Consider the following 25,932-nt stretch of genomic DNA (forward strand, 5'->3'; position numbering starts at 1 on the left):
AAAAATAGGCAAAACTCATCTGTGGTGGTAAAAAATCTGGATAATGGTTACTCCTGATGGTGGGTAGTGACTGGGAGACAACATAAAGAGAGGTGTATTCACTTTGTGTTATACATAATAAAAAGTTTACTTTAAAAAACATAGGGTATGATCTATCCATTTATGTAAGTGCAAGAACAGGTAAAAAAATTTTAAGTATTTTTAGTGATACATATGTAGATAGTTCACTATTTTTATAAATTTATTTATTTATTATTTTTTTTTTTGGCTATGTTGGGTCTTCGTTGCTGCATGTGGGCTTTCTCTAGTCGCGGCGAGCGGGGGCTACGCTTCGTTGCGGTGCGCGGGCTTCTCGTTGCAGTGGCTTCTCTTGTTGTGGAGCACGGGCTCTAGGGACGCGGGCTTCAGTAGTCGTGGTGCGTGGGCTCAGTAGTTGAGGCTCACGGGGTCTAGAGTAGTTGTGGCACACGGGCTTAGTTGCTTCGCAGCCAGGACTTGAACCTGAGTCCCCTGCATTGGCAAACGGATTCTTAACCACTACGCCATGAGGGAAGCCCCGACTGTTCACTACTTTTAAAAAGCATGGGAAAATAATGACTGGGAGAAGGGAAAGGAGTGTGACCAGAGGGACAGACATACAAGGAGCTTCTTAGCTACTGGCAATGTTCAATTTCTTTGGGTGATGCTTACATAATGTTCACATTATTACTATTATTACAAATATGCTTATGTCCTATATACTCTTCTATATGTATGCTATATTCCACAATAAAAGAATTTAAAATAAACCCAAACAAACAAATAAAAAACATACACCCTTAAAAGACAGAGTAGCAGAGTGTGGCATTGAGATGATAATTTTAGAGCTGGAAGAGGCCTCCGAAACCATCCTGTCCAACCATTTCATTAAAGGAACTGAAACAGAGGCCAGAGAAGGTAAGTGACTTCCTCAAAGTGATTCAGTCAATTACAGAGCCTAAGTACTCCTCCCACAGACCCACCCTGTTTCCTACTATCTTCCAGAGTTACATCTCTCACCTGCACGCAACATAAAACTCACCTATGTTATAGCTTTTTTTCCTCCTAAATTTGAAATTTTTGTTGTGGGGAAATGAGATCAGGAGAGAAATCCTCTCCTCCACAGACTGCAAACACTTAGAAAACCAGTCAAAATGTCTGTAATAGGAAAGAAAAAAATGTCTAGTAGTAGAGAAACAGTTCTGGGTCTGTTTTTTCTACTACTGGATACTTTGACTCGTTAATGAAGCTCTCCCACTTCTCTGTACCCCACAGTATGGCTGCTCCAACCTGCAGGCTGACTTTTGGGAAGGGTCTGAGAGTGGGTAAAAGAAAACTTCTGCTTCATTTTGTACGAGCACAAGGTCTCTTTTGGGAAGAGTGAGCTCTTCTGCCACCTTGTGACAGAGAATGAGAATAGCCCTCACAGCCTTTCCAACCCCTGCTCCAAGGTGGCAGCACTGTAACAGGGCATCCAGGAACTAATCTACAGAACATTTCAGACAGAGAGACAGCAGGGGAACATGTCTGACACCACAAGGGAGCAGAGAACAATGCAATTACGTTAAGGAAATAGTAAGCAAAAACCATGAAGCCCAGGAAAGGCAGTGGAGCCCCTTTATTCTCTGCCCACCAGCCCTGCTAGGACAATCAGGCAACTGAGACAGTGCTGGTCTGGACCAATCAAGATTTGAGGCACTGATGTTACCTCTACTCGGCTGGCTTCACTTCTATCCTCCGTTCCATAGCCAAATGTCTTTCAAAGATGATCTACACTTCTTCACCTCCAGTTCCCTCTCAGCCACCTCCTACTTCCACCATGCCGCTGGAACTGCTCTTACAGAATTGTCAAATCCAGTGGACAGTTTGTCCAGTGGACAAATCCATTCCTTCCTTGAATCACCCTCCTTTCTTGGCTTCTAGAACATCCACTCTCCTGGTTTTCTTAGCTCAGATGCCACCTCCTGAGAGAAGTCTTCCCTGACCACCCTACTTAAAGTGGCCTCTGGGAATTCCCTGGTAGTTCAGTGGTTAGTCTGCGCTTTCACTGCCGAGGGCCCGGGTTCAACCCCTGGTTGGGGAACTAAGATCCTGCAAACTGCCAAAATAATAATAATAATAAATAAAGTGTCCTCTGTCATTCCTCCTTCACCTCATCACCTGTTTGTTGCTTCATGATGATTGTCACAATCTTTAATTATCTTGTACGTGTATTTGTATATTATTTATTGTTAGCCCTCTGTACTATTTTATTTTCAACCATGTTTATTGTCTGCTTCCCATTGTTTCACATGAACTCACACTTGGCCTTGCTCACTGCTAGAATAGTGTCTGGCACACAGTAGGTGCATAATAAAGACTTGCAGAAGGGGCTTCCCTGGTGGTGCAGTAGTTGAGAGTCCGCCTGCTGATGCAGGGGACAAGGGTTCATGCCCCGGTCTGGGAAGATCCCACATGCCGCGGAGCGGCTGGGCCCGTGAGCCATGGCCGCTGAGCCTGCGCGTCCGGAGCCTGTGCTCCGCAACGGGAGAGGCCACAACAGTAAGAGGCCCGCGTACTGGAAAAGAAAAAAAAAAAAAAAGACATGATTTTTCAAAGTGTCCTAAACAGTTCATCTCTAAAATTAGCTGACCAAAGTTAAGGCCAAACAGCATAAGGTGCAGCAGTAACAAATTTAACAAATGAAGAAAACTCACAACACCCTGTGAGTTATGTGCCAAAAAGCATAAATAACTATAACCTATCATTTAACCTATCATTCTATGGGAACCTGGAGAGATATCTTGTCCAACGATACACTTATTAAACTTTCAAAAGTTTTAATACAAGAAGGTAGATAAAACAGGAAGGAGAAGAGATAATAGGCAGTGTTTGAAGGAATGGGTTGGTTAGTCTTTCATTAACTTAGTTAACTTTTACCTTCTTTTTCCCTAAGGATAATAGACTGGTACCCAGTTTTCTTTGTACTAGGCTAACTCCCACTTGCGTAAATCTTGAAGTCCTTTTGAGGGAATGTCTGATCTCCCCAAGTGCAAGTTTTATGAGAAGGAACTGCATTCTTCTGTATTTCCCTCTCCAGTGCCCAGAATTCTCAAGAAGAAGTACCCAGTCAACCCTGACCTTTTTTTTCCCCCAGAACTCAGAGACAGCAGCTGCCAAGTGGAACTGCTGCCTGGTCTCTTCCTCTCAAAGGGCTATGCTAATGCGAGGTAGGGAATGGGCCCTTGAAAAATCGTTTTGCCATTCCTGAACAGTTTTACCTTTAAAAGATGCTTGTCTCCCCCAATCCGAGCCCAGATCTCAAATATCCTGTTTAAAAGCTATGTATCCCCCTGAGAGGCTTTCTTGAAACCCATTTTTATCTTGTGGTTTTTAAAAAATTTATGTATTTATTTGGTTGCGCCGGGTCTTAGTTGTGGCAGGCGGGCTCCTTAGTTGTGGCTTGCAGGCTCCTTGGTTGTGGCATGTGAACTCTTAGTTGTGTCATGCATGTGGGATCTAGTTCCCTGACCAGGGATCGAACCCGGCCCCCCTGCATTTGGAGCATAGAGTCTTATCCACTATGCCACCAGGGAAGTCCCTGGCAACCCATTTTTAAATGAACTGCTATTGACTCACAGACTTAGAGAACTAACTTACGGTTACCAGGGGAGAAGGGTGTGTGTGTATGTGGGGGAGGGATAGTTAGGGAGTTTGGGGCTGACATGTACACATTGCTAGATTTAAAATGGATAACCAGGCCTCCCTGGTGGCACAGTGGTTAAGAATCCACCTGACAATGCAGGGGACACGGGTTCGAGCCCTGGTCCAGGAAGATCCCACATGCCACAGAGCAACTCAGCCCGTGCGCCACAACTACTGAGCCTGCACTCTAGAGCCCGCGAGCCACAACTACTGAGCCTGCATGCTTCAACTACTGAAGAGCCCATGTTCTGCAACAAGAGAAGCCAAAGCCACGACAATGAGAAGCCCTCACACCGCAATGAACAGTAGCCCCCACTCAATGCAACTAGAGAAAGCCCGCATGCAGCAGCACAGGCCCAGTGCAGCCAAAAATAAATAAATTGATTAATTGAAACAAAAAGTTCTTCAAAAAACAAAAAAGAATGGATAACCAAAAGGACCTACTAGGGGCTTCCCTGGTGGCGCAGTGGTTGAGAATCTGCCTGCCAATGCAGGGGACACGGGTTCAGGCCCTGGTCTGGGAAGATCCCACATGCCGTGAAGCAACTGGGCCCGTGAGCCACAAGTACTGAGCCCGTGAGCCACAAGTACTGAGCCTGTGCGTCTGGAGCCTGTGCTCCGCAACAAGAGAGGCCGCGATAGTGAGAGGCCCGCGCACCGTGATGAAGAGTGGCCCCCGCTCACCGCAGCTGGGGAAAGCCCTCACACAGAAATGAAGACCCAACACAACCTAAATAAATTAATTAATTTAAAAAAAAAAAAAAGGACCTACTGTATAGCACAGGGAACTCTGCTCAGTATTCTGTAACAATCTAATTGGGAAAATAATTTGAAAAAGAATAGATACATGTAACAAAAAATAAATTAAAAAATAAAATGTTCACTTATACAATATAAATAAATTAATTAATTAACTGTTGTTACCTAAGCCGTGGCTGCATAAATCAAAGAGACGGGGTGAGGCAAGAGAAGGAGGCCGCACTCAAGCGGCTCTGCGTTAGAAAAAACAACCTAGGAGCATCTCTCTGGGCTGCATTTACTGCAGTCACCAATCTTCATGGGACCCATGGCAGGAAGGGGGAAAGGCAGGGCTTGTATATTTAGTACCATAGATACATGCCGAGGAAGAACTGAAGGAAAAAGAGAAGAAAGTACAGCAGTGGGCCATGAATGGAAGTGGGCTGGCTGGGCACCATTCAGATTAAGAACTGGCTTCATTTTCCTACCTGGCTTTTCTCCTTCCAGAAGCTCAGAGAGAAGCCAAATGGCCCACATTCATCCTAAATCAGACTGTGGCTACCTTGCAGTGTCTTGGTTCTAGGAGCAAAGTGTAAGTCAACCTTGTATATTTGGAAAAAAGGCGAAAGGTCAAGCACACTCTGAAGAACCTGAGAGTCATGCTGTTCCCCGCAGAAACAGCACTGCCCCCCACCAAGCTGTCACCTAACCCTCACATCCAAGGTTCAGATTGGATCCCTTGTGACAGGCAAAGGTGAGATTGGAAAATGAGATGGAGGTAGGTGCTGCCTTCTGGCTGACGTCCTTGGAGGCAGATAGAGCTTAATAGCAGCTAAAGCCTCAAGGAAATGGATTAGCCTCTCTCTCTTTAGGCAAATCTATGTAAATTTTTAAAATGTCATTTTAGTGCATGGATTAGGCTCTTTGGAATTTGATTAGTATGAACTGATTCCTATGGTCTGTTTACCCCATGAGAAACTGTGGCATACAAGAGAAATAACATCAAACAAGTGTTTATTTCTCCAATGCTCAGTTTCCATAGCTACAGACGAGAGATTTGACAAGATGATCTAATTTCTAGATATGTAAGCCCAACATCAATATGTAAGGCCTCTCAAATAGCCCTTTCAACCTGCTAGTATTATTACAGAATAATCTCTAAAGGAGATTTCCACTTAATGTACCTAATGTTCCCTATTTAAAATGAATTATTTTGTAATAAAGCATCATCTCCTAAATTATCCATTTCATAACTTTGCATTTTTTGTAGACCTCCTTAAAGTGGGGGAATTCTTGCTCAAATATTCTTAGCCAAAGAAAAGCTAATATTGCAATTCCATCAGCACTGGGAATAGACTGCTTGTATTTACAAACTTGCTCTACCTTAATACTCAGTTACCTAGCAGATGAGACCTAAGAGATGAGCTGCCAACAGGGATGGACATTAATTTAGAAGCTGGGCAGAACTGGAACTACACTGACAGATGAAAAGCCTATTAAGTAGATTTTGAAAGAGTGGCTCCCAGGAGGTGGGAAGACATGCCACACTGAAATCCCATTATCCCTGTGGCTAGAGGGCACAGTTCTTCTATGCAGAGACAGGATCTCTAGGTTTTGTCTCCTCTTTCAATCATAATATCACTCAGTTTGCAAAGTGTTTTTCACACCTGCTTTCTCATTTTTGTTTCCGATCTTCACATCACTCCTGTGAAAGAGGTAGACCAAGAATGATTTTATTATAACCATCCTGCAGATAAGGAAACCAAAACTCAGAGAACTTATATGTTACTTTTCCAAAGTGAGATTTATTTATCTTCATCTCATCTGACCCAGAAACACATATGCTGTCACTTCAGAGAACTGACTGGCACTATGCTGAAAAAAATGCCACATAATTCTCTTGTTTTTCCTTTTGAGCCTGTTGGCGCTTTGTCTCTGCTTATCTTTGCCAACACTGTCTTCCTGATTAAACAAATCAAGGACTACTTCCCCTATAATTTGTGTACAGTCCCTGGTACTCTGCCCACTGGCCTCTGAAGTAAAGAACTGTCATTTTCACACGGACTTAAGACCTGGGAGAATAATTCAGAAAAGTCAAGTAGGACGTACAGATCTCAATTTAATAAGCAATGACAGGAGGCCATTAAAAATAGAATAGGAACCACTGTCGGAACTGGATTAGATCAATTTGGGAGGCACGTGAAGGTGGTTCCAGACCACAGCCAGCATCCATCCGCACCCCATCTTTTCCACAGCTGTTTGAGTCACCATCTTTTCTCATTTGGATTCCGCGAGAGCCTCCTAACAGGTTACTCTGCTTCTCCCAGGCCCCCCCCCTACAGTCTGTTTCCAACTCAGCAACCCACTGATCCTTTAAAAACAAAGCCATCCGGTCACTTCTCTGCACAAAAACTTGCAACGGATCCCCACTTCAAGCAGAACAAAAACCAAAGTCCTCAAACTGGCCTACAAGGCCCTAAGTGATATGGACCCATTTCCTTCAGAAACTCCCTCATCTCCTATGACTGTCGCCTTGCTCACTCCACTGAAATCTCTCTGGCCTCTGTGCTCTTCCTCTAAAACTAAAACATGCCAGACACACTCTGCCCCAGGGCTTTTACACTGTTCCCTCTGCCTAGTTCCCCAGCATCTGCTTGGCTAATCCCCTCATCTCCTTCAAGTCTCAGCTCAATTCTCATCTTCTCAATGAAACCAGCCTATCCTGTAGGTCGCCCAACCACTGCCCACCCGCACCCCTCCGACTGCCCCCTTACCTTTCTCTACTTTGTTTCTTTTCGTAGCACTTATCCCCTTCTAACAAACCATAAAACTTACTGTACTTATTGTCTGCTTCCCCGAGTCCCCCTCAGCCCTCCTTCCCCCTTGCTTGTTCCCATGGTAGAAGGTACCCAGCTGATATATCCGAAGTACAGAAGCAGTCCCTGGCACATGCTAGATAATTTTTAAATATTTGCTGAAAGAATGAAATTGAGGGGTACATGAAGCTGGGAGGTCTCCCCTTCTTCCAGCTCCCCCTTTCCCCAAACCTCTCTCAAAGTCGTTGACTTAGACTCCACTAGACACACCTGCCGCAGTCATTAAGGCAAATTATGCTACTTCATGTTCTTCCTTGGACTTTGGAGCCATCTTCTTTAAAGAAGGAAACTTTCAATGGTGCTACACCCTCCATCCTTATTATCATTATGCCCTTATGAGTATGGCCATACTCCTTCACTCTGAACATACATTAGTCAAAGGCGCCATGCGAATTTAATCCATATCTTATTAGTATCTCTATCCTCATTTATTCTTTGGCATTATTAAGGCCCACACTTTAAACCTATGGACAGATCGATGGGGCCACAGTTAGAAGTTCACATCAGCTGGGTAGAGCTAGGGTTCTGTCAGGTAAAATCAAAGGCAGGATAAAGTTTTCTCAGTTGTCCTTTCATTGTTTCTTTCTTGTTTTATAGCTTTTTTACCAGGGATCTCCCAGTGTAAGGTCTACCCAGTGATGGGGGCTTCATCAGAGACTTTTCCCACCACTACCACCTTCGTAACTCCTGGGAAAAAAGGAGAGAAAACTACAAGGATTGATGATTTTTCTAGTCCTCTGAAACAAGGTACAGAATAAGTAGAGGTAAGACAAGAACGGAAAGAAAAAGAAACATTTTCAGTCCCAACACCTGCCTGGGTCTCCTAGGATTTTCCTGGAGGTTGAGAAGTTGCACAGTTTGCATTAGAAAATCACTCCATTTCTTATGGAAAAAAAATCAGCTTCTCTATAAAGAAGGTCCCAGAAATGTTTGTAGCTTGACACTATTAATAATCCTTCACCTCCACACAAGTTGAGCTCACCTTGTAGCCAGATTCGGGGACAGCATAAAGGGTATTGGTGTGGTGGGTAATTCCAGCCATCGTGTGAATAGAGAGGTGACATTTAAACTCTAAGCACTCGTTACAGTGATGACAACAACCAAGAAGCATGTTTTCATCTGCATTGTTTTTACAAAGAGCCCTCCCTAAATTGGCCAGGACTCAAATTCTGTAAGATTTCAGTTTGGGTTACATCCCAGTTCCAAGAGGAGAAATGTAAATATGAGATTAGTAATAACAAGATGCATATGAGCCATTTGTCCCCAAATTTGGCTTATGACCCAAAAACAATGGCAATTTACCTCTGTTCCTCATATGCCCCACTAAATTGAGAAGACCACAGGAAATGTGATTTGCTAATCCCATACAGTATGTGTGTCGAGGCACAAGGACAGAGACCCTGAGAGGGCTGCTGGTGACAGACTCCCTTGCGTAACTTTTCCTTCCATGAAAGCAGTGCAAGAATCAATCCTACTTGATCATGGAAAAATTCCAAATCCTAGTAAAGGTGACTCTGGGAAGAGACTGCAAAGGAGGTTAGAGCAGAGCCCATGATGCCTACTCCACTCCTGGCTCTGAACTGGAAATTCAGCCTCTGTCTCTGAATCAGGCTGGGCCCCTATTCGTCTTGTGAGCCAGGAGGCCTTCAAGTCAAAAGGTCAATCTTTTCCTTCTCTGAAGTTCTCTTTTCTCCCTTTTCTATTCCTCCCTCTCTTTTTAGACACAGATGAGGACCTAGAGAAGAGGCAGAAATGGAGCATCATGGTCAAATTTCTGATTGCAGTCACCTTGTTGTTCAGGGGAATTGCCTTTATAGTGTTCATCATTTTTGAAGTCCCATGCCCTGTAAGTTTGCTGATGTACTGGGTCCTTGGGCTTGATCTGTAAAGACCTCCTTCTGTCCCAGAGGCAGGCTGGCATAATGAGAAAAGCACAGACTTTGGAGTTTGGACACACCTGCCACTCTACACTCACTAGCTGAGTGGCTTTGAGAAAGTTGTTTGCCTTCTCCAACTGCAGCTGCCTCATCTTTAAAATGGGACTAATGATATTTGCCTCTCATGGTGGTTATGAAGTTTAATGGAGATTCTGTGAGAAAGGCTCCTGGCACGTAGAGGTGCTTGCTAAATGCAAGTTCCTTTCCTCTGCTGTACTTGTACATTCTCTAGGGAGGATAGAGCCAATAGGAATGTATAGTTTCTTTTTCCTTAGAAGAGATGATTTTCAGGAATTCCCTGGAGGTCCAGTGCTTAGGACTCCATGCTTTCACTGCCAGGCCCGGGTTCGATCCCTGGCTGGGGAACTAAGATCCCATGAGCCGTGTGGCACAGCCAGAAAAAACAAGAGAGATGATTTTCTTTAAATGGCCTGATGTGAGGTTTGGAAGGTAATCAGATGCACAGCAGCCACCTGAAGTTAATACCAGGTCAGTTTCTCCCTTCAGAGTCAATGCCTAGGAGCCAGAGAGCTATGCCAATGCCAGAGGTTGTGGAGAAGGCAAAGAAAGGAAGGCCAGCAACCTGGTGTAGCTGAATCCCAGACTGACTCTCAGCCCAAAAAGGAAAGTCTTCTCTGTATGGCTATTGTCATTTGCCTAGAGAAAATGGGGTTAATATATAAATCCTGGGAGACAGGAAGCTGCTTTAATTATGCAGCAAATGTAGGTAATTCTTTTATGTGTCAGGAAATGGGCAGGTATTTGTACTACTGTTTTCTTAACATCTGCAGGGTCATAATACAATAGGGTACTTACTGAAAATAGCTATTTCTGGGCATCAGATATAATAAATCAGAATGGCTAGAGTGGGACCAGGAATCTTATTTTTAAGATTTTTTTTCACTGGACCACCAGAGAAGTCTCTCTCTTTTTTTTTTAGATTTTTAACAAGCTCCCTAAGTAGAAGTGGTTTTACTGTGAAATTAATGAAGCTTAAACTCAGGACCCACAACACCTGCACAAAGGCTTTGAATCCAATTTTGTATTTTTAAAATCTGTATTCTTTTTCTTTAAAAAGGGTCCCTGAAATTGTAAGAGCTTCAGAGCCCACAACCTACATCTCCATCCCTGCCCCTGGGTAACTCTGACATACAACACAGTTCAGGAACCACCACACTTGAACACAGCCTGAACACCTGGCAAAGCACCTTCTTTCTTCCCTGCCCTGGGGTTTCCTGGCAGGATTATAAATCCATATTGCACTTTAGTGTGTAAGTCAGACACCACACCACCGGCTCAGCATGGCTGCTTTAAATAGTTTTCCCACCAGGAATGGACTCGGCCTTTGACTACAAGAAAGTGATGGGTGCCTTCTCTACAACTAAAAACCCACTGAAGCAAAGAGATGAGGTCTCCAATACTTTTTTAAATTAAAGCAGGTGGCCACTTTTGTAGAATTACAGTACTGAGAATGGGTCTCAAAGATTATATAGTCCAGGATGGGACACACTCTTTAGTTCCATGTCAACCGCACATAACAATAATCAAGCAGAGGACTTCCCTGGTGGCGCAGTGGTTAAGAATCCGCCTGCCAATGGAGGGGACATGGGTTCAATCCCTGGTCTTGGAAGATCCCACATGCCGCGGAGCAACTAAGCCTGTGCGCCACAACTACTGAGCCTGCGCCCTAGAGCCCGTGAGCCACAACTACTGAGCCCATGTGCTGCAACTCCTGAAGCCTATGCACTTAGAGCCATGCTCCACAACAAGAGAAGCCACCACAATGAGAAGCCCGCGCACCGCAACTAAGAGTAGCCCCCATTCACTGCAACTAGAGAGAGCCCGTGTGCAGCAACGAAGACCCAATGCAGCCAAAAAATAATAATGATAATAATAATCAAGCATAGTGCAACTAGAAGATGAATACATTCCAGAGGTCTAATGCACAGCATAGAGATTATAGTCACCATATTGTATACTTCAAAACTGCTAAGAGACTAGATCTTATACATTCTCACCACAAAAAAGCAATGATAATTATGTGACGTGATGGGATGTTAGCTAAAGCTACCGCGGTAATCACACTGCAATTTACAAATGCATTAAATCAACACGCTGGACACCTTAAACTTACAAAATGTTATATGAAAATTAAATCTCAATTAAAAAAAATCAAGCATGGGGCTTCCCTGGTGGCGCAGTCGTTGAGAATCTGCCTGCCAATGCAAGGGACACGGGTTCGAGCCCTGGTATGGGAAGATCCCACATGCCGCAGAGCAACTAGGCCCATGAGGCACAACTACTGAGCCTGTGTGTCTGGAGCCTGTGCTCCGCAACAAGAGAGGCCGTGATAGTGAGAGGCCCGCACACCGTGATGAAGAGTGGCCCCCGCTTGCCACAACTAGAGAAAACCCTCACACAGAAATGAAGACCCAACACAGCCAAAAATAAATAAATAAATAAATATTAAAAAAAAAAAAAAAATCAAGCATGGCACTCTTTCCACCCAGGCATGGCATCAATCTTTTTTATCACAGTGCTTTAGGTATCTAATGCCAACTTATTTGTCATCTCTGGTCTAGGTTAATATTTTCTATAATCCTGTTTCTGCTAATGTTAGATGATGAGCCCAGGTAAATCAGTATAATTCTATAATTTAGTGTATTTTTAGTTCTTTAATCCAATCAACATTATCATTTCTACTGAACATTGAAAGAAATAGGCCTGAAGGAGACTAAAAAGTCTAGTCCAGAATTAGAAGAAGCCACGTAACAGCAACTCTGATTGAATTTCTCCCATGAACAAAATAAGATACTAAATGATAAAGGAATTAATTTTAAAAAAGAAATTTTATACACACTGCCTCATTTGAGTCTCATAAAAATCCTGGGAAGTAGCTAGGGCAGGTATCTACATCTTACTGATACTTAAACTAAGGCTTAGAAAGGTTATTGACTTTCCCACAGTCACACACCTAGTGGAAACAGAACTAAAATTCAGGTCTTTTAATTCCTTTACTGGATTTATTGGCATATTCATCTCTTCCACAAAATTTTACTGAAAGCCTTCTATGTGCCAAGTTCCCTGCCTTCAAGAGGCTTAGAGTCTATGTTCATAACAGTTAAGCATTTAGAAAGTACATACAAAATCAGATGGGGCATGGTATAATGAGAGTGGAATGGGATTAGTAAAAAATATTTGGTCCACATTGACCCAGATCTTTGCCCCTTCTCAAACAGAGTGAGATTGTTTGGGCCTGATTCCAGGAATGAAGTCGAATCCCTGTGCATCTGGGATCCAAAGTAGCTGCACATCCAGGGCCCTTTCCATTCAAGGCAAATCGGTCAAACAAGGGGTGGCGGGGCTGTTTATTAGGTTATTGGTTTCAACAAACTGTAGGTTCTCATACATAAGTGCACTTTGCTGATACTTTCGCAGTGTAAAGCACAATAACTTTTCCTAGAATTGATGGGTAACAAAGGCGAAATGATGTGCACTTGGAGTTACACAGGGTTTAGTACTAAGCTATCTCTTTGTTGGTACATTAAGAAATGCCCATTTGCATCCTTCTTTATCTTTCATATTTCCTTTCAATCTCTAGGTTGGACAAGATGCTCCCAAATCATCAAGCCCCAAGAAAGCTGCAGAGATCACTGTGGTCCATGAGACATACTTCTGAAAAGTTCTGCTCTGCCTCACACACTGAATGAAAGATACTACACTGTCTTCTCCCTACTATTAATCAGTATGGGCAGATTCTTGCTAATCTTACCCTCGTATCTTCAGCAGGGACATTACGATCAGACAGTAATGCCAGGCCAATGAGGGGGAAGCCTGGGCTCCAGAGTTACTCTCATGCCTTTGCTACTGACTTAGCCACAAGCCTCTGAAATTCACTTGGTAATCCCACAAAAAATGGATTTTTTTTTCACCCCATCAAATGAAAACAAAAAGTCTTCCCTCTGAGCACTATGAATGGACCCATTACTCTCTTTGACAAAAGGTTTAAACACAGCCTCCAAGGAACTGAGCAAAGCAGCCCTTGGTGTTGCACATTCACCAAGTCCTCGATTGTCCTCTCTGCTGACCTCACGCGCACTGGCTCTCAGCCAGCTGAGGGTGGGGCTCCTGTTTTCCCAGGCTGGCATTCATAGGGCTTTATGACTTAGCCTCTGCCACTACATGCAGCCCTCCACACACTGGGAAAGGGAACGTGACCCTAAGCGTTCCAAAAGTCCTCCTCGTGACTCATCCCCAAAGCACTTAGGGACTGCGTACAAATAGGATCCAGACTGGGAATTCCCTGGTGGTCTAGTAGTTAGGACTCGGCACTTTCACTGCTGTGGCCTGGGTTCAATCCCTGGTCAGGGAACTGAGATCCTGCAAGCTGTGCACCGCAGCCAAAAGACAAGAGCACACAAACAAAATCAAATAGGATCCAGACAAGGTCTGCTGATAATCCAGAATTCCTAAAGTTGGTCTGACATTATACCTTACCATCACAGTGAGCTGCAGACATTCTGAACGAGGATTCCAGAGCAACATGATTATGTGCTCTTTCTCACAGAGGCATGGCTATAAGTCTGACTGACTTAAATGAGTTTGGTGAGAAAGTGAAACAGCTGGTTTTTATTTTAATACTCAATGCAATATTTTACTGTATTTCTTAGCTGTGGTTTCTTCCTTTCCCTTACCTCAGCTAAGAGAGAGTTTAAGAAAGGCTCAGTTTATAGAATTTATTATGAAATTAGATTTTTATTTATACATTGTAATTTTTCATAAAACTCAAAACTATGGATTACAATGCATATGACTTTTGACAATGAAACGAGACATCTACAATCTATTTTGTGTATCAAAGAATATTCTACTTGTTTTACCATTATAAATTGTCTTACTTGTGAAATTTTCTAAACATGTTAAGTAAAAAACTGTCAACTAATATATCAATACTTTCAATGTTAAGCTAATTGAGTATTACCTAACAATGAATTTTTGCAACAACTAATCTTTATTTTTAATTAATTAATTATTTATTTTTTATATTTGGCTGCATTGGGTCTTCATTGCGGTGCACAGGCTTCTCACCATGGTGGCTTCTCGTTGCAGAGCATGGGCTCTAGGCACGTGGGCTCAGTAGTTGTGGCTCGTGGGCTCTAGAGTGCAGGCTCGGTAGCTGTGGCGCACGGGCTTAGTTGCTCCGTGGCATGTGGGATCTTTCCAGACCAGGGCTTGAACCCATGTTTCCTGCATTGGAAGGCGCATTCTTAACCACTGCGCCACCAGGGAAGTCCCCAACTAATCTTACAAATTCAAAATTACTACTCAAACCTATGTTCTAAAAACTGCATTTTGGAAATGTTTTTATTATGATGGTGGCATGAAACAGCTGACCTTAAAATAGAGCTTCAGTGAAAAAGGGACTGGCATGAGGGATACAAAGGGTGTTGTCCTGATTCTTTTCATGCATCTGAAACCATTCCATTTCATTTTGGTGAAATGTGCCTATTCCTAAGTAATTGTTTTCTTAATTCTCTGGTAACAACAACAACATATAAAAATCATATCCTCCTTTCTTTCACTTTAAGTACTGTCCAAAAAGGTACAACATCTAGCCTTAAGCCCTGATTTGATATTCAAGCTGACCCTAGAAGAGATGGAACCAAGCATGGATGATGACAGTTTTCAAGGAAGCCCTAGAGATCCTCTAGGTGCCCTAAAGTTCCACAGAGCACGCTTTGAAAATATGTTAGGTGGAGAGGAAAGACCACTGAGGCTGGCATTTGAATAAATGAGTATCACCCTCTACTGATTCACAGCATCACCTCCAGTTTGTCCTGCCATCTGTGGCTCAGTCTAACCATGAAATAGGGGGAAAAACCCCACTCCTTCTCAAGACCACTAGGGAGGATGATTAAAAACATTCCATACTTAAAGCTCTTGGTCTAGGACTGATACCTACATTCATCCCCACCTTCCCAGGCTTTATCCACCAGAGAATGTCATTTCCTTTAACCCAGAAACAGGAGATAAAACCTGTGGCAGAGTCTACACTCATTAGGTCTACTGCAAGAATATAATTTGGGTAACATGTACAGTGACTTTTCTTTATAGAGATTCACCAATGGAATGGAAATTGTTTATTTTGCTTTGGGGACTTGTTTCCCCAGCCAAAGCAAGGTCCCGTTGAGGATTTTCTGACTCCCTAATCAGTTAACAATTTTGAATATCGTATTCTCTTACCAGTGGAGATCTTTGAAAACTAAAAGATAAGAGAGAGAGCGGAAGAGAAGGGCGAACTCCCACGTGGACCTTGGGAAGTGACCTTTATTCTTTTTTCCCCTATAGGCATCCTCTGTATTTATTTATTTATTTATTCATTCATTCATCTTTATTGGAGTATAAATGCTTTACAATGCTGTTAGTTTCTGCTGTACAACAAAGTGAATCAGCTACATGTATACATATATCCCCATATCCCCTCCCTCCTGAGCCTCCCTCCCACCCTCCCTATCCCACCCCTCCAGGTCATCACAAAGCATTGAGCTGATCTTCCTGTGCCATGCAGCAGCTTCCCACTAGCCACCCATTTTACATTTGGTAGTGTATATATGACAATGCTACTCTCTCACTGTGTCCCAGCTTGCCCCGCCTCGTGTCCTCAAGTCCGTTCTCTGCAGATCACTTCACAGCAGGGCACAATACTCCCTGTCATCACTATAGACTCAACTTGATAAAACGCCATTTCTATGGGGAGCCAATTATTCCTCTGGGAAGTGACTAGTCAGCAAGGTTTTTAACTGCAAATTCTTTCTCATTAAGTTACCACACATTGTGTTTCTGATTATTAAAGTACATCCTCATTATCAAAATGTTTAGAAAATACTGCAAAGTAAAAAGAATAAAAGAAAAAAATTATAGCTAATCCTTCTTCCCAGAGATAACCACTACTAACACTTTGATGCATCTCTTTACAGATTATAAAATATACACATATACATAAAAAAGATACATATGTTACACAAACACCACCATACTCTTCATACCATTTTAAACCTGTCTCCCTCTTTTGGCTAATATATTACTACCATATTTCCAGTTAGCACAAGTATGAAGTATTTTTTTTCAAGTCTTAGGCTGGAGAGGACTGAAAGTCATTCTACCTTTTGTAAGAGTCTGAGTCACCCCAGTACTTTTTGATAGGCCCAAAGATTAAAGGAGGTAGCTGCTTAGGGCAGAGAAAGCACATTCACAGACACCTGCAATTTAAACTTCTCATGGTATTGCAGAATGACATTCAGTAAATAGCTGTATTTGTGCATGTGTTAAAAGCATGACTTTATTCAAAGGAAGCACTTAAAATACACAATTTTATATTTCCGTTTTGCCATTTCTTCATTTTTTAAGATCTACCTGTGATTTCAACAATCAAAGTGACTGGGCTTCCCTGGTGGCGCAGTGGTTAGGAATCCACCTGCCAATGCAGGGGACACGGGTTTGAGCCCTGGTCTGGGAAGATCCCACATGCCGTGGAGCAACTAAGCCTGCGAGCCACAACTACTGAGCCCATGTGCCTAGAGCCCGTGCTCCGCAACAAGAGAAGCATCGCAGTGAGAAGCCTGCGCACCACAACGAAGAGTAGCTCCTGCTCGCCGCAACTAGAAAAAGCCCGTGTGCAGCAACGAAGACCCAACACAGCCAAAAATAAATAAATAAAATTTTAAAAAAAAATCAAAGTGACCTAGGCCTCTCTGGGTCTCTGACAGGCCTGAGCAGGCTGCCAGCATCCCTCTTTCTCTGCACACCCAGGCTAGTGGAAGGGGTTACTAACCAGAGAGGGACCTAAGGTGGTTCTAGCCCTACACGTTTTTCTCCCCACCCCTCCCTCCCTCTTATTTTGGAGACCCTTTAAGCACAGTCCAGTAGATTCTGACCTAGAGCCCTTTTCCTACATTATGTCCCAATTTTCCATTTTCCAAGGAAGAGTTGCTATGTGTACTTAGGACTAGCAGTCAGGAGCCCTTCTTTGTTTTGCCCTGTTCAGGTTGATGGTCTTACGGGCCTTCCTCCCCTTACACTCTGATCCTCCCCTCCTGCCTCCACTCTTCCCCTGCATTCTCAGAAAGGATTCCTTTCCCAGGGTTCACACCTGGCCCTCATGCTGCCTCAAGTTGCTCTTTTTATGTATACTTCCTAGTTCTTCTGCTTGAAGCCTGTCCCGTCTGCGTTAACTTTTATTTCTCTACATTACTTTGTATTCAACAAAGCACCATGCTCATAGTAGACATTCAAAGAAATTATTGACGATGTCACACCACTAAATGGATAGCTGAGGGTAGCATAACTGACTTTCTAGAAGAAAATGAGGTAACCTTTACTTTTACATCAAAGTTGCTATTGGTTACCGGGTGCATGCAAACCAATGAGGGCCCAACCTGCAATTGTTGGTAACACTTGAATTCACCTCTCTAGACATTCTTTTCTCTCATGTTTCTTTGTCTCTTCATCTTTCTCTTCCTTCTCCTTATTCCAATGCTTTTCTTTTTCCAACACTTTTCTTTTTCCTTTCCTTCTTTTTCTTTCCCGTTTTCACTAACCCGACTTGCCAGTGATCCAATACAAAAAATGTCTCTTAATCTGCACTCCTTGAATCCATGTCTATAGGACATAAATTTCAATCTCCAGAAGGCTTTTCACAGGCTGACCCTCCCTTACTTGGTGCACCTCCGTCTGTAGTACAAGAACTTTCACCAGACTCTTATGAATTTGCGCCACCCAGTGGCTAAAGTTGCTAAAGTCATCCTCTGAAAAAAACAGTGCATATAAATAATTAAATATAAACAAATGTGAAGCCTGTAATACTGCCCCAAAGGAAAAAAATAATGCATAGCAGCCAAATTTTGTCCTATTTTAAAGTCTATTTTCTAATACTTGAAATAGGGTGGCAAAGAACATGTTTAGGGGTATACTGTCATGGTCTCCACAGAATAAGATGATGCCCACAAGACTCGCCAAGGACTTATTCAGGTCACTTCTGCTCCCTAATGTACTGGAAAAGAAGAATAAACAGCACAGGTTATAGGGTAAAATCTTTATTGCTCTCTTGAGGAATCAAACATCCAACATGAGAGACACTATTTTGAAGACTTATAAACTATACATATGATAATATCAGCAGTTTATTTCTTCTACAATGAACTTTTTTTGGACATGTCTATGTCTAGGACATATGCCAAGGAGTAGAATTCATGGGTTGGAGGGTACATACACCATCAACTTTGCTAGACTGCATATAGTCCTCCAAACTGGTTGTAGCAAGTACATTCTCACCAGCAGTAAAGAGAGTCCCTACAGTTCCACCTCCTCCCTAACTTGGAAATCTCGGACTTTAAAATTTTTGCCAGTCTGATGGCTATGAAGTAGTGTGTCATTGTTGTTCCTATGTGCATTTTCCTGCTTAATGGTGAGGTTGAGCATCTTTCTATATATCTATTTGCCTTCAGGTTTTCTCTTGCTTGCTTATAACCTCTCCCTTTTTTTCTATTGTGTTGTTAGCCTTTTTTATTGAGTTGTAGAAGTCCTGGCGATATTCCTGAATACTAATCCTCTGTCTTTGAAACATTTACTATCAAAAGTATATTTCAAATATAAAACGTATTCCTCAAAGCTGATTTACACATAAACAAACACCTGCCAGGCTCTGAAGCTCTGGGAGTGCCTTCTGGCTCCAAGACTCTGTTTTCATTTTGACTTCTATGGCTAAAAAGCTACTGGACTTATGTTTCAAAGTCCCAGGAAACTGAACCTATTCCTTAGAAGGACTTCAAGGACTCCCACCTTGAAGGACTCTGCTTTGTCAACACATACGTGACAAAATAAGGTAGCTGGGTTGTCAGCCTGTTCCAACCCTATTCAATTCTTTATGGCAGGAAGAGAAATGAGCAGCTCTCAAAAAACTGCTAGTGTCTGTTATTGTCTTATTCTGAAATTAAACCAGCTAAGTAATGCACAGGTTTAATTTCAGACTGATTTATTCAGATATTGCTTTCCTAAGCATTTATAATGACTCCATGCTGTTGAAAAGAAGTGCAACCTGTAGCAGTATCTAAACTCCTGGGCCTATTTTCCAGCTCCCCAGAATAAGCCATAAAGTACCTTTGCCTAACATATTTATTTGTCTAAGCACAGGGAAGATGAACTTTGGCAGAACAGACAGCCCATGTGCCAGAGCAGCATCACATTAGAGATTTCTGTCTGGCCTCCTCTCCTTTCTGCTGTGGTATCACTGTTTACCCTTTTAGCTCCCTCCTTCCCATCTAAAGGAAATCATCTGATTCCCGTATCTATACCTTTCCATGAAATCCTTTTACTCCAACATACTCGTTCTTCCTGGTGGATTAATTTTAAGCCTTTTATCTCTAACTGTAGATAATAATAAGAGCTAACACATAATGCACATCTGCTATGTACAGTAAGAATAAAAGTTTTGTCTCCTGCTAAAGTAACTCTGGGAAACAGGCAGGCCAGGGAGCATCTCACAGGTCTGAACTACCACAGCCCCTGAACCTGTCTCCCCGCGGCAACTCTCCTACCTTGCTTCAATCTGCACACAGTTCTCCACCCTTCAGCCAGAATGAGCTTTCCCCAATGCAAATTAGATCTTGTTACTCTTCTGCTAAAAAACATCAGTGACTTCCTACTGCTATCAGGACGAAACCCCAGATGCTTAATATGATTGCCAATGTTAATCACCTAAGCCACAATAAAAAGAATTTTAAAAGACTGTCAAGGCCCTCGCTAGTCTAGCCTGCCCCCTCTCCAGTTTCATCTCTCCTCACTCTTCCCCTTACTCTAGCTTCAGCCACAGTGGACTAGCTTCCTTCTTCCTTCTCTCAGGGTCTACACTGTCCCCTCTGCCTGGAACACTGTTTCCACTCCCTCATCCCACCCTCCCCTTCCTTCATTATTTGCCTATTTAACACCTACTCATCTTTCAGATATTCGCTCAAAAGAACCTCCTTAATAGATCCCCCCCCTTAGGAATCCCCTGGCGGTCCAGTGGTTAGGACTCGGCACTTTCACTGCGGTGGCCAGGCTTCAATCCCTGATCAGGGAACTAAGATTCTGCAAGCCGTGGGGCACAGCCAAAAAAAGAAGAGTCCCCTTTGACCTCCCAGACTCCACCAGGATCCCCCATTATACCCTTTTATAGTGCACATTTCCTTCATGGTATTCATTTGTTTGTAATGTATTTCTGCGGCATTTGATTGACACCTCGCTTACAGAGGTAAGCTACATTGAGGACAAGGACCATGTCTGTCTTGCTTACATTTACATTATGTCCCTAAGCCTAGGGTTGTGTCTGACACTTAGAGGGACTTAGTAAATAACTGCCCTTAATGAAAGAAGAGACAGATGGGAGTGGAATGGGTTCTCTTCCCTGAATCTCTTTATTTCAAGGATCTCAGATACCAGAAATTTAGGACCCATCTTCTCCGTATCCTTCCTTCTTTTTACCATGAGGCACCAGCCTGGCCTTCAGCTCACTTAACCCTCTGAAGTAGCTGTAATTATCTGCATTTTATAGAAGAGAAAACTGAGGATCAGAAACTTGCCCGAGGTCACAGGGCTAGGAAGTGGACACAGCTAGGATTCCAATATAGGTCACTGGTCTTAATCTCTATGCTCTTAACCACAACACATGAGCCCTGTCAATTTATATCCTTCATTGAGATTTCTCTTGGGTGGCTGATCTCTTTCTTATCTATTTCTTTGTATTAGGAGGATTATTCTTTGTGATATGAGTTGCAAACATTTTTTTCCATTTTATATTTATGTTTGTTTTTTGTTTTGTTTTTTAATTAATTTATTTATTTATTTTTGGCTGCACTGAGTCTTCATTGCTGCGTGCAGGCTTTCTCTAGTTGCGGTGAGCGGGGGCTACTCTTCATTGCAGTGCGTGGGCTTCTCATTGTGGTGGCTTCTCTTGTTGCAGAGCGTGGGCTCTAGGCGCACGGGCTTCAGTTGTTGTGGTCTGTGGGCTCTAGAGCGCAGGCTCAGTAGTTGTGGCGCACGGGCTTAGTTGCTCCGTGGCATGTGGGATCTTCCCAGACCAGAGCTCGAACCCGTGTCCCCTGCATTGGCAGGCGGATTCTTAACCATTGTGCCACCAGGGAAGCCCCTTGTTTTGTTTTTTGAGGTACGCGGGCCTCCCACTGTTGTGGCCTCTCCCGTTGCAGAGCACAGGCTCCGGACGCACAGGCTCAGCGGCCATGGCTCATGGGCCCAGCTGCTCCGCAGCATGTGGGATCCTCCCGGACCGGGGCACGAACCCGTGTCCCCCGCATCAGCAGGCGGACTCTCAACCACTGCGCCACCAGGGAAGTCCTATATTTATGTTTTGACATTGCTTAAGATGTTATTTCACTCTGCAGAAATTTTGAGTGTTGTGTGGTCAAATTATTAACCTCTCCTTTTATGCCTTCTGTATTCTGAGTCATAGTTAGAAAGATTTTCCTTCCCCATGCCAAGATTATAAAGGAATTTTCTCATATTTTCTTTTAGTACTTTTATAGTTTTCAATTTTTATATTTTTATTTAAATATTTAATCCATTTGGAGTTTATCCTGGTGTGAGATACACACCGACGTTTATTTTTTCCCCAGATGGTTATCTAATTGTCCACACCATTTATTGAGTAGTCCATCTTCATCATACACTAATTCCTATACGTATTTTGGTTTACTTCTGAACTTTTGCTCCTCTTCCACTAGTATGTGAGTCTATCCGAATGCTAGAGTAATTGGTACTTTTTCTTTTTTCCAATGAGCACTTTTTAACCTTTATCTTTGACTTCTCTGTAGTACTTGGCACTGTTGACTAATCCATTTTCCTTGATGTACTCTCAGTGCTATATTGTTAGATTACTGAGAAGGTGAATAAACATGTACTTAGGGCACTAGCAATCAGTGGCACCAAAATAATGATAATAAAGAAGATATAATCAAAGAGGTCACCATAGAAAAATCAGAACTTTGTTGGACTTCCCTTACACATATTTTATAGCTTATAATATTTTTATTTTTTTTAAGATTTACTTATTTATTTTGGCCATGCCACTCGGCTTGCGGGATCTTAGTTCCCCGACCAAGGATTGAACCCGGGGCCATAGCAGTGAAAGCACCAAGTCCTAACCACTGGACTGCCAGGGAACTCCCAATATTTTTATTTTAAATTACATGCGAAGCACTATATTTCCAGTTATTTAGGTCTTATAGGGTCTCAATGCTCTGTTGACTACTGCCCACCCCCATCTTTACTACCACTTCTGTCTCTTCAATCTACTTCTCCCTTTCTGGACTATGGGGTCTTCCTCTGTATCTTACCTGTTGTTGCCATCCAAGTTTCTACTCTTCACTTTTCTTTTCTCTTTTTCCATTCAATGAGCTCAGGCAATCTCATCCTCTCCCACGGTTTCAAAATTCCGAGATTTGCGCTGACTTCCTAATCTGTGTCTCTGTCCCAGATCTCTCCTTTAGCTTTTGAATCTGCCTACGGAATGTCACCTGTACAACCTGCAGACACCTCAAACTCCATGTATCCAGAACAAAACCTGCTCTTTTCTACTTTGTGTCTGCTCTTAGCCCTATGGTCCCTGTCTTGGTGACACCATCATCTACCCAGTCAACCAAGCTGGACATTGAGAACCATCTTTAATTCTACCACCTTAGTTACTCCCCTTCCCCCATTACTTTTTTTTTGGCCACACCACGTGGCTTGTGGGATTTTAGTTCCCCAACCAGGGAGTGAACCCAGGCGCTCAGCAGTGAGAGTGTGGAGCCCTAACCACTGGACCGCCAGGGATTTCCCCCCAATTACTTCTTAAACAGCTTAAATCCATTTATTTTTCCTCATTCCCCATTCCAACCATGTTAGCTCAAGCCTTCATCGTCTCTTACTTGGACTTCTGAAACTCCTGGCCTTTCCTTTTGCCACTTATTAGTCCATATCACTGCCAGAGATAGGTCTAAAACCAGATTAGTGATATCACCACTCCCCAGCTCAAAATGCCTCACTGGCTCTCCATGGCCTCTGGAGTAACGTCCAAAGCCCGCTATGGTCTGACCTCTGTGTACCTTGTAGCTTCATGGACAGTGGCCCTCCTTTCTTGCTCTCTGTACTCCAGTCACACAGACCAAACTGCATGCTATCTCATGCTTCTGACCTTTGAATAATTTGATCTCTCTGTTTGGAATTTCCTTCCCACTCTTCTCCAAGACTTAACTCATCACTTCCCAAAGACCTACCCCTTTACTCTCCCTAGAATTGGCCAGTCTCTTCTTGGAGCCCACAGTGTACCTAGCACACCTCTGTTACAGCACATATTACCTTGTATCGTAATTATCTGCAGGCCCATCTGTCTCCCCAGCTAGTCACTGAGCTTCTTTTTGAGGGCAGAGATTATCTGATTAGTCGTTGAATCCCAACTACCTCAGCCTACAGTAGGACTCAATAAATATTTATGGAATGAAGGAATAAACACATAAGAATGCTCTAGAAGTTTCAAATAAAAAGGTTTGCTCAGGAGGTTGACTTGTGTTAGGCTAGCAGGCTGTCTGTCAGAAGACCTCTCAGGCTGTTTTACAAGCTTAGAAACCCAAATTTTCCACGCATAGAGAATGGTCCCATTATTTAGGAGTAGATTCATACGAACCACGCTCATACGTAAAATTATCAACTTATTTATAATGAGAAATACAATAGTCACATGTATAGAAATACTGTCTTCTATACAACTATCCCGAACCTAAAGGTAGGCCTATATAGGAAGCTGCATTACTCCTGCATCATTGTTTAACCTGTGCACTCTCAATGAAGGAGGAAAAAAAAAAAATCTTATTCTTGAGGAGCAAAAACAATCTTACTTTTTATGTAAAAAGTACAGATATACATACAGTACATAAACAGATATACAGCTAGCATATCTGTGGTCTTAAAAGTTCATCCAGGAAAGCAAATTAAGAAAAAAAAATGTCTAAAAAGGCTCTTTAGGGCTGGCAATAATGATAAAAAAAAAAAAAAAAAGGTTGAGAAACACTAGTTTAACCTCTGTATGATTCTTTCTTAAGGAATTAGAACAAGTGGAGTTATTTCTAAAATTCAAATATCCAGTGGCATTAGGTTGTTATAGTATCTCTATAATAGCCAATACTGGAGCGATTGTGCTTGAAATTCATTGGCCGAGCCTCTCTTCTTTGAATGGGCACAAGAAAGTCAGCTTCAACAGGCTCCAACTCTTCCATTACTAACTAGCCCCTCCCTCTTGCAGGCTGACTCATTCTTCCTTTGGATGTGTATGCATACTCTGTATTTCTCAGGAGCCATTCTATTTCCTAAAAAAACTTGACATATCTCTGCTGGGATCCATTACCTTCTGAGGTTGTATAAAGTTTAGAGGTTGGGGATAGAAGTTTGAATGACAACTATGCTGCCTGCTTACACTCTCTGAGCGTCAATTTCTGCATCAGTAAAATGGAAGTAACAACACCTCCCTTGAGGGATTTTTAAGGACTAAAATGAGAAAATGTATACAAAGAGCCTTGCACAGTAGCTGTTTTTAGTGCCAAGTTGGTAGACAACACTGCTGTGTCATTTTGAAGAGTGTGTTCATGTGTGTGTGAGCGCATGATTAAATAGTAAAGGGCTTCAGAGAAAACTGCTGTCCTTGGCATGATTGTAGATTCCAGAAAATTAGTAAAATGAGTAAACACTAAAAAATGTGTTTGGCTGTGTAAAAATAACCAGTTACAGCCATTTATGTAAACAGCTTAACATTTAAGGCCTGATTATCATGCAGCACAATAACAATTACATATATCATTAAATATGCATCAGATTAACCTTGTAAGTTTTATTTGATTACAATAGCACTCTATAGAACAGTCTTACAGTTAATTGCTCATAATGCATAAGTCTGTTCACTATTTACATCAATTTAATGAGACAGAGCTCCTGAGCATGTCCTGCATTTGACGTAAGCCTGGATTATTCATCCTTGATTGCAACTATGCATTTGCCCTATGACCTGTGAGATAATGTACACTCTCTTTAGTTTTGTATAGTGAGGAAGGTGCTAAAGAAGCAGGCAGCAAAAGAAAATTCTGTTTAATTTGGTGTTTTGGAAGCCTACAGGTTTCCAGTAGATAGTTCTTGGTTAAAATAATGAAAATAGGGCTTCCCTGTGGCGCAGTGGTTGAGAATCTGCCTGCCAATGCAGGGGACACGGGTTCGAGCCCCGGTCTGGGAAGATCCCACATGCCGCGGAGCAACTAGGCCCGTGAGCCACAACTACTGAGCCTGCACGTCTGGAGCCTGTGCTCCACAACAAGAGAGGCCGCGACAGTGAGAGACCTGCGCACTGCGATGAAGAGTAGCCCCCGTTCGCCACAACTAGAGAAAGCCCTCGCACAGAAACGAAGACCCAACACACCCAAAAATAAATAAATAAATAAATAAATCTATTTTAAAAAAATAAAAATAAAAATAAAAAAATTAATGAAAATATTCCAATGCTGAGCACTGGCCAACCTAGCCTAGAACACTTCTAAGCAAGCCCCAAGGTCATACTCTGAAGCACTTCTAGAATTAAAATTAAAACTACAATTATAATTCATTTGACT

General features: G+C 42.6%; 2 protein-coding genes across 3 annotated transcripts in view; one reads left to right on the forward strand and one right to left on the reverse strand.

Annotated features, from left to right (window-relative positions):
- Positions 1-25,932, reverse strand: part of ACACA (acetyl-CoA carboxylase alpha) — a 274,775-nt gene that overhangs the window by 244,225 nt on the left and 4,618 nt on the right. The window lies entirely within an intron of this gene.
- On the forward strand, positions 852-18,142 carry C19H17orf78 (chromosome 19 C17orf78 homolog). Its single transcript, XM_089900133.1, is given in 6 exon segments — positions 852-936; positions 4,909-5,102; positions 5,104-5,194; positions 7,914-8,063; positions 9,038-9,162; positions 12,855-18,142. Coding segments are annotated over 6 exon segments (723 nt in total). The 3' UTR covers positions 12,933-18,142.

This window comes from Delphinapterus leucas, chromosome 19, assembly GCF_059928025.1.
Source record: "Delphinapterus leucas isolate spDelLeu-1000000601 "Yukka" chromosome 19, BTC_Dleu_Yukka2, whole genome shotgun sequence".
NCBI classification, from domain to species: domain Eukaryota; kingdom Metazoa; phylum Chordata; class Mammalia; order Artiodactyla; family Monodontidae; genus Delphinapterus; species Delphinapterus leucas.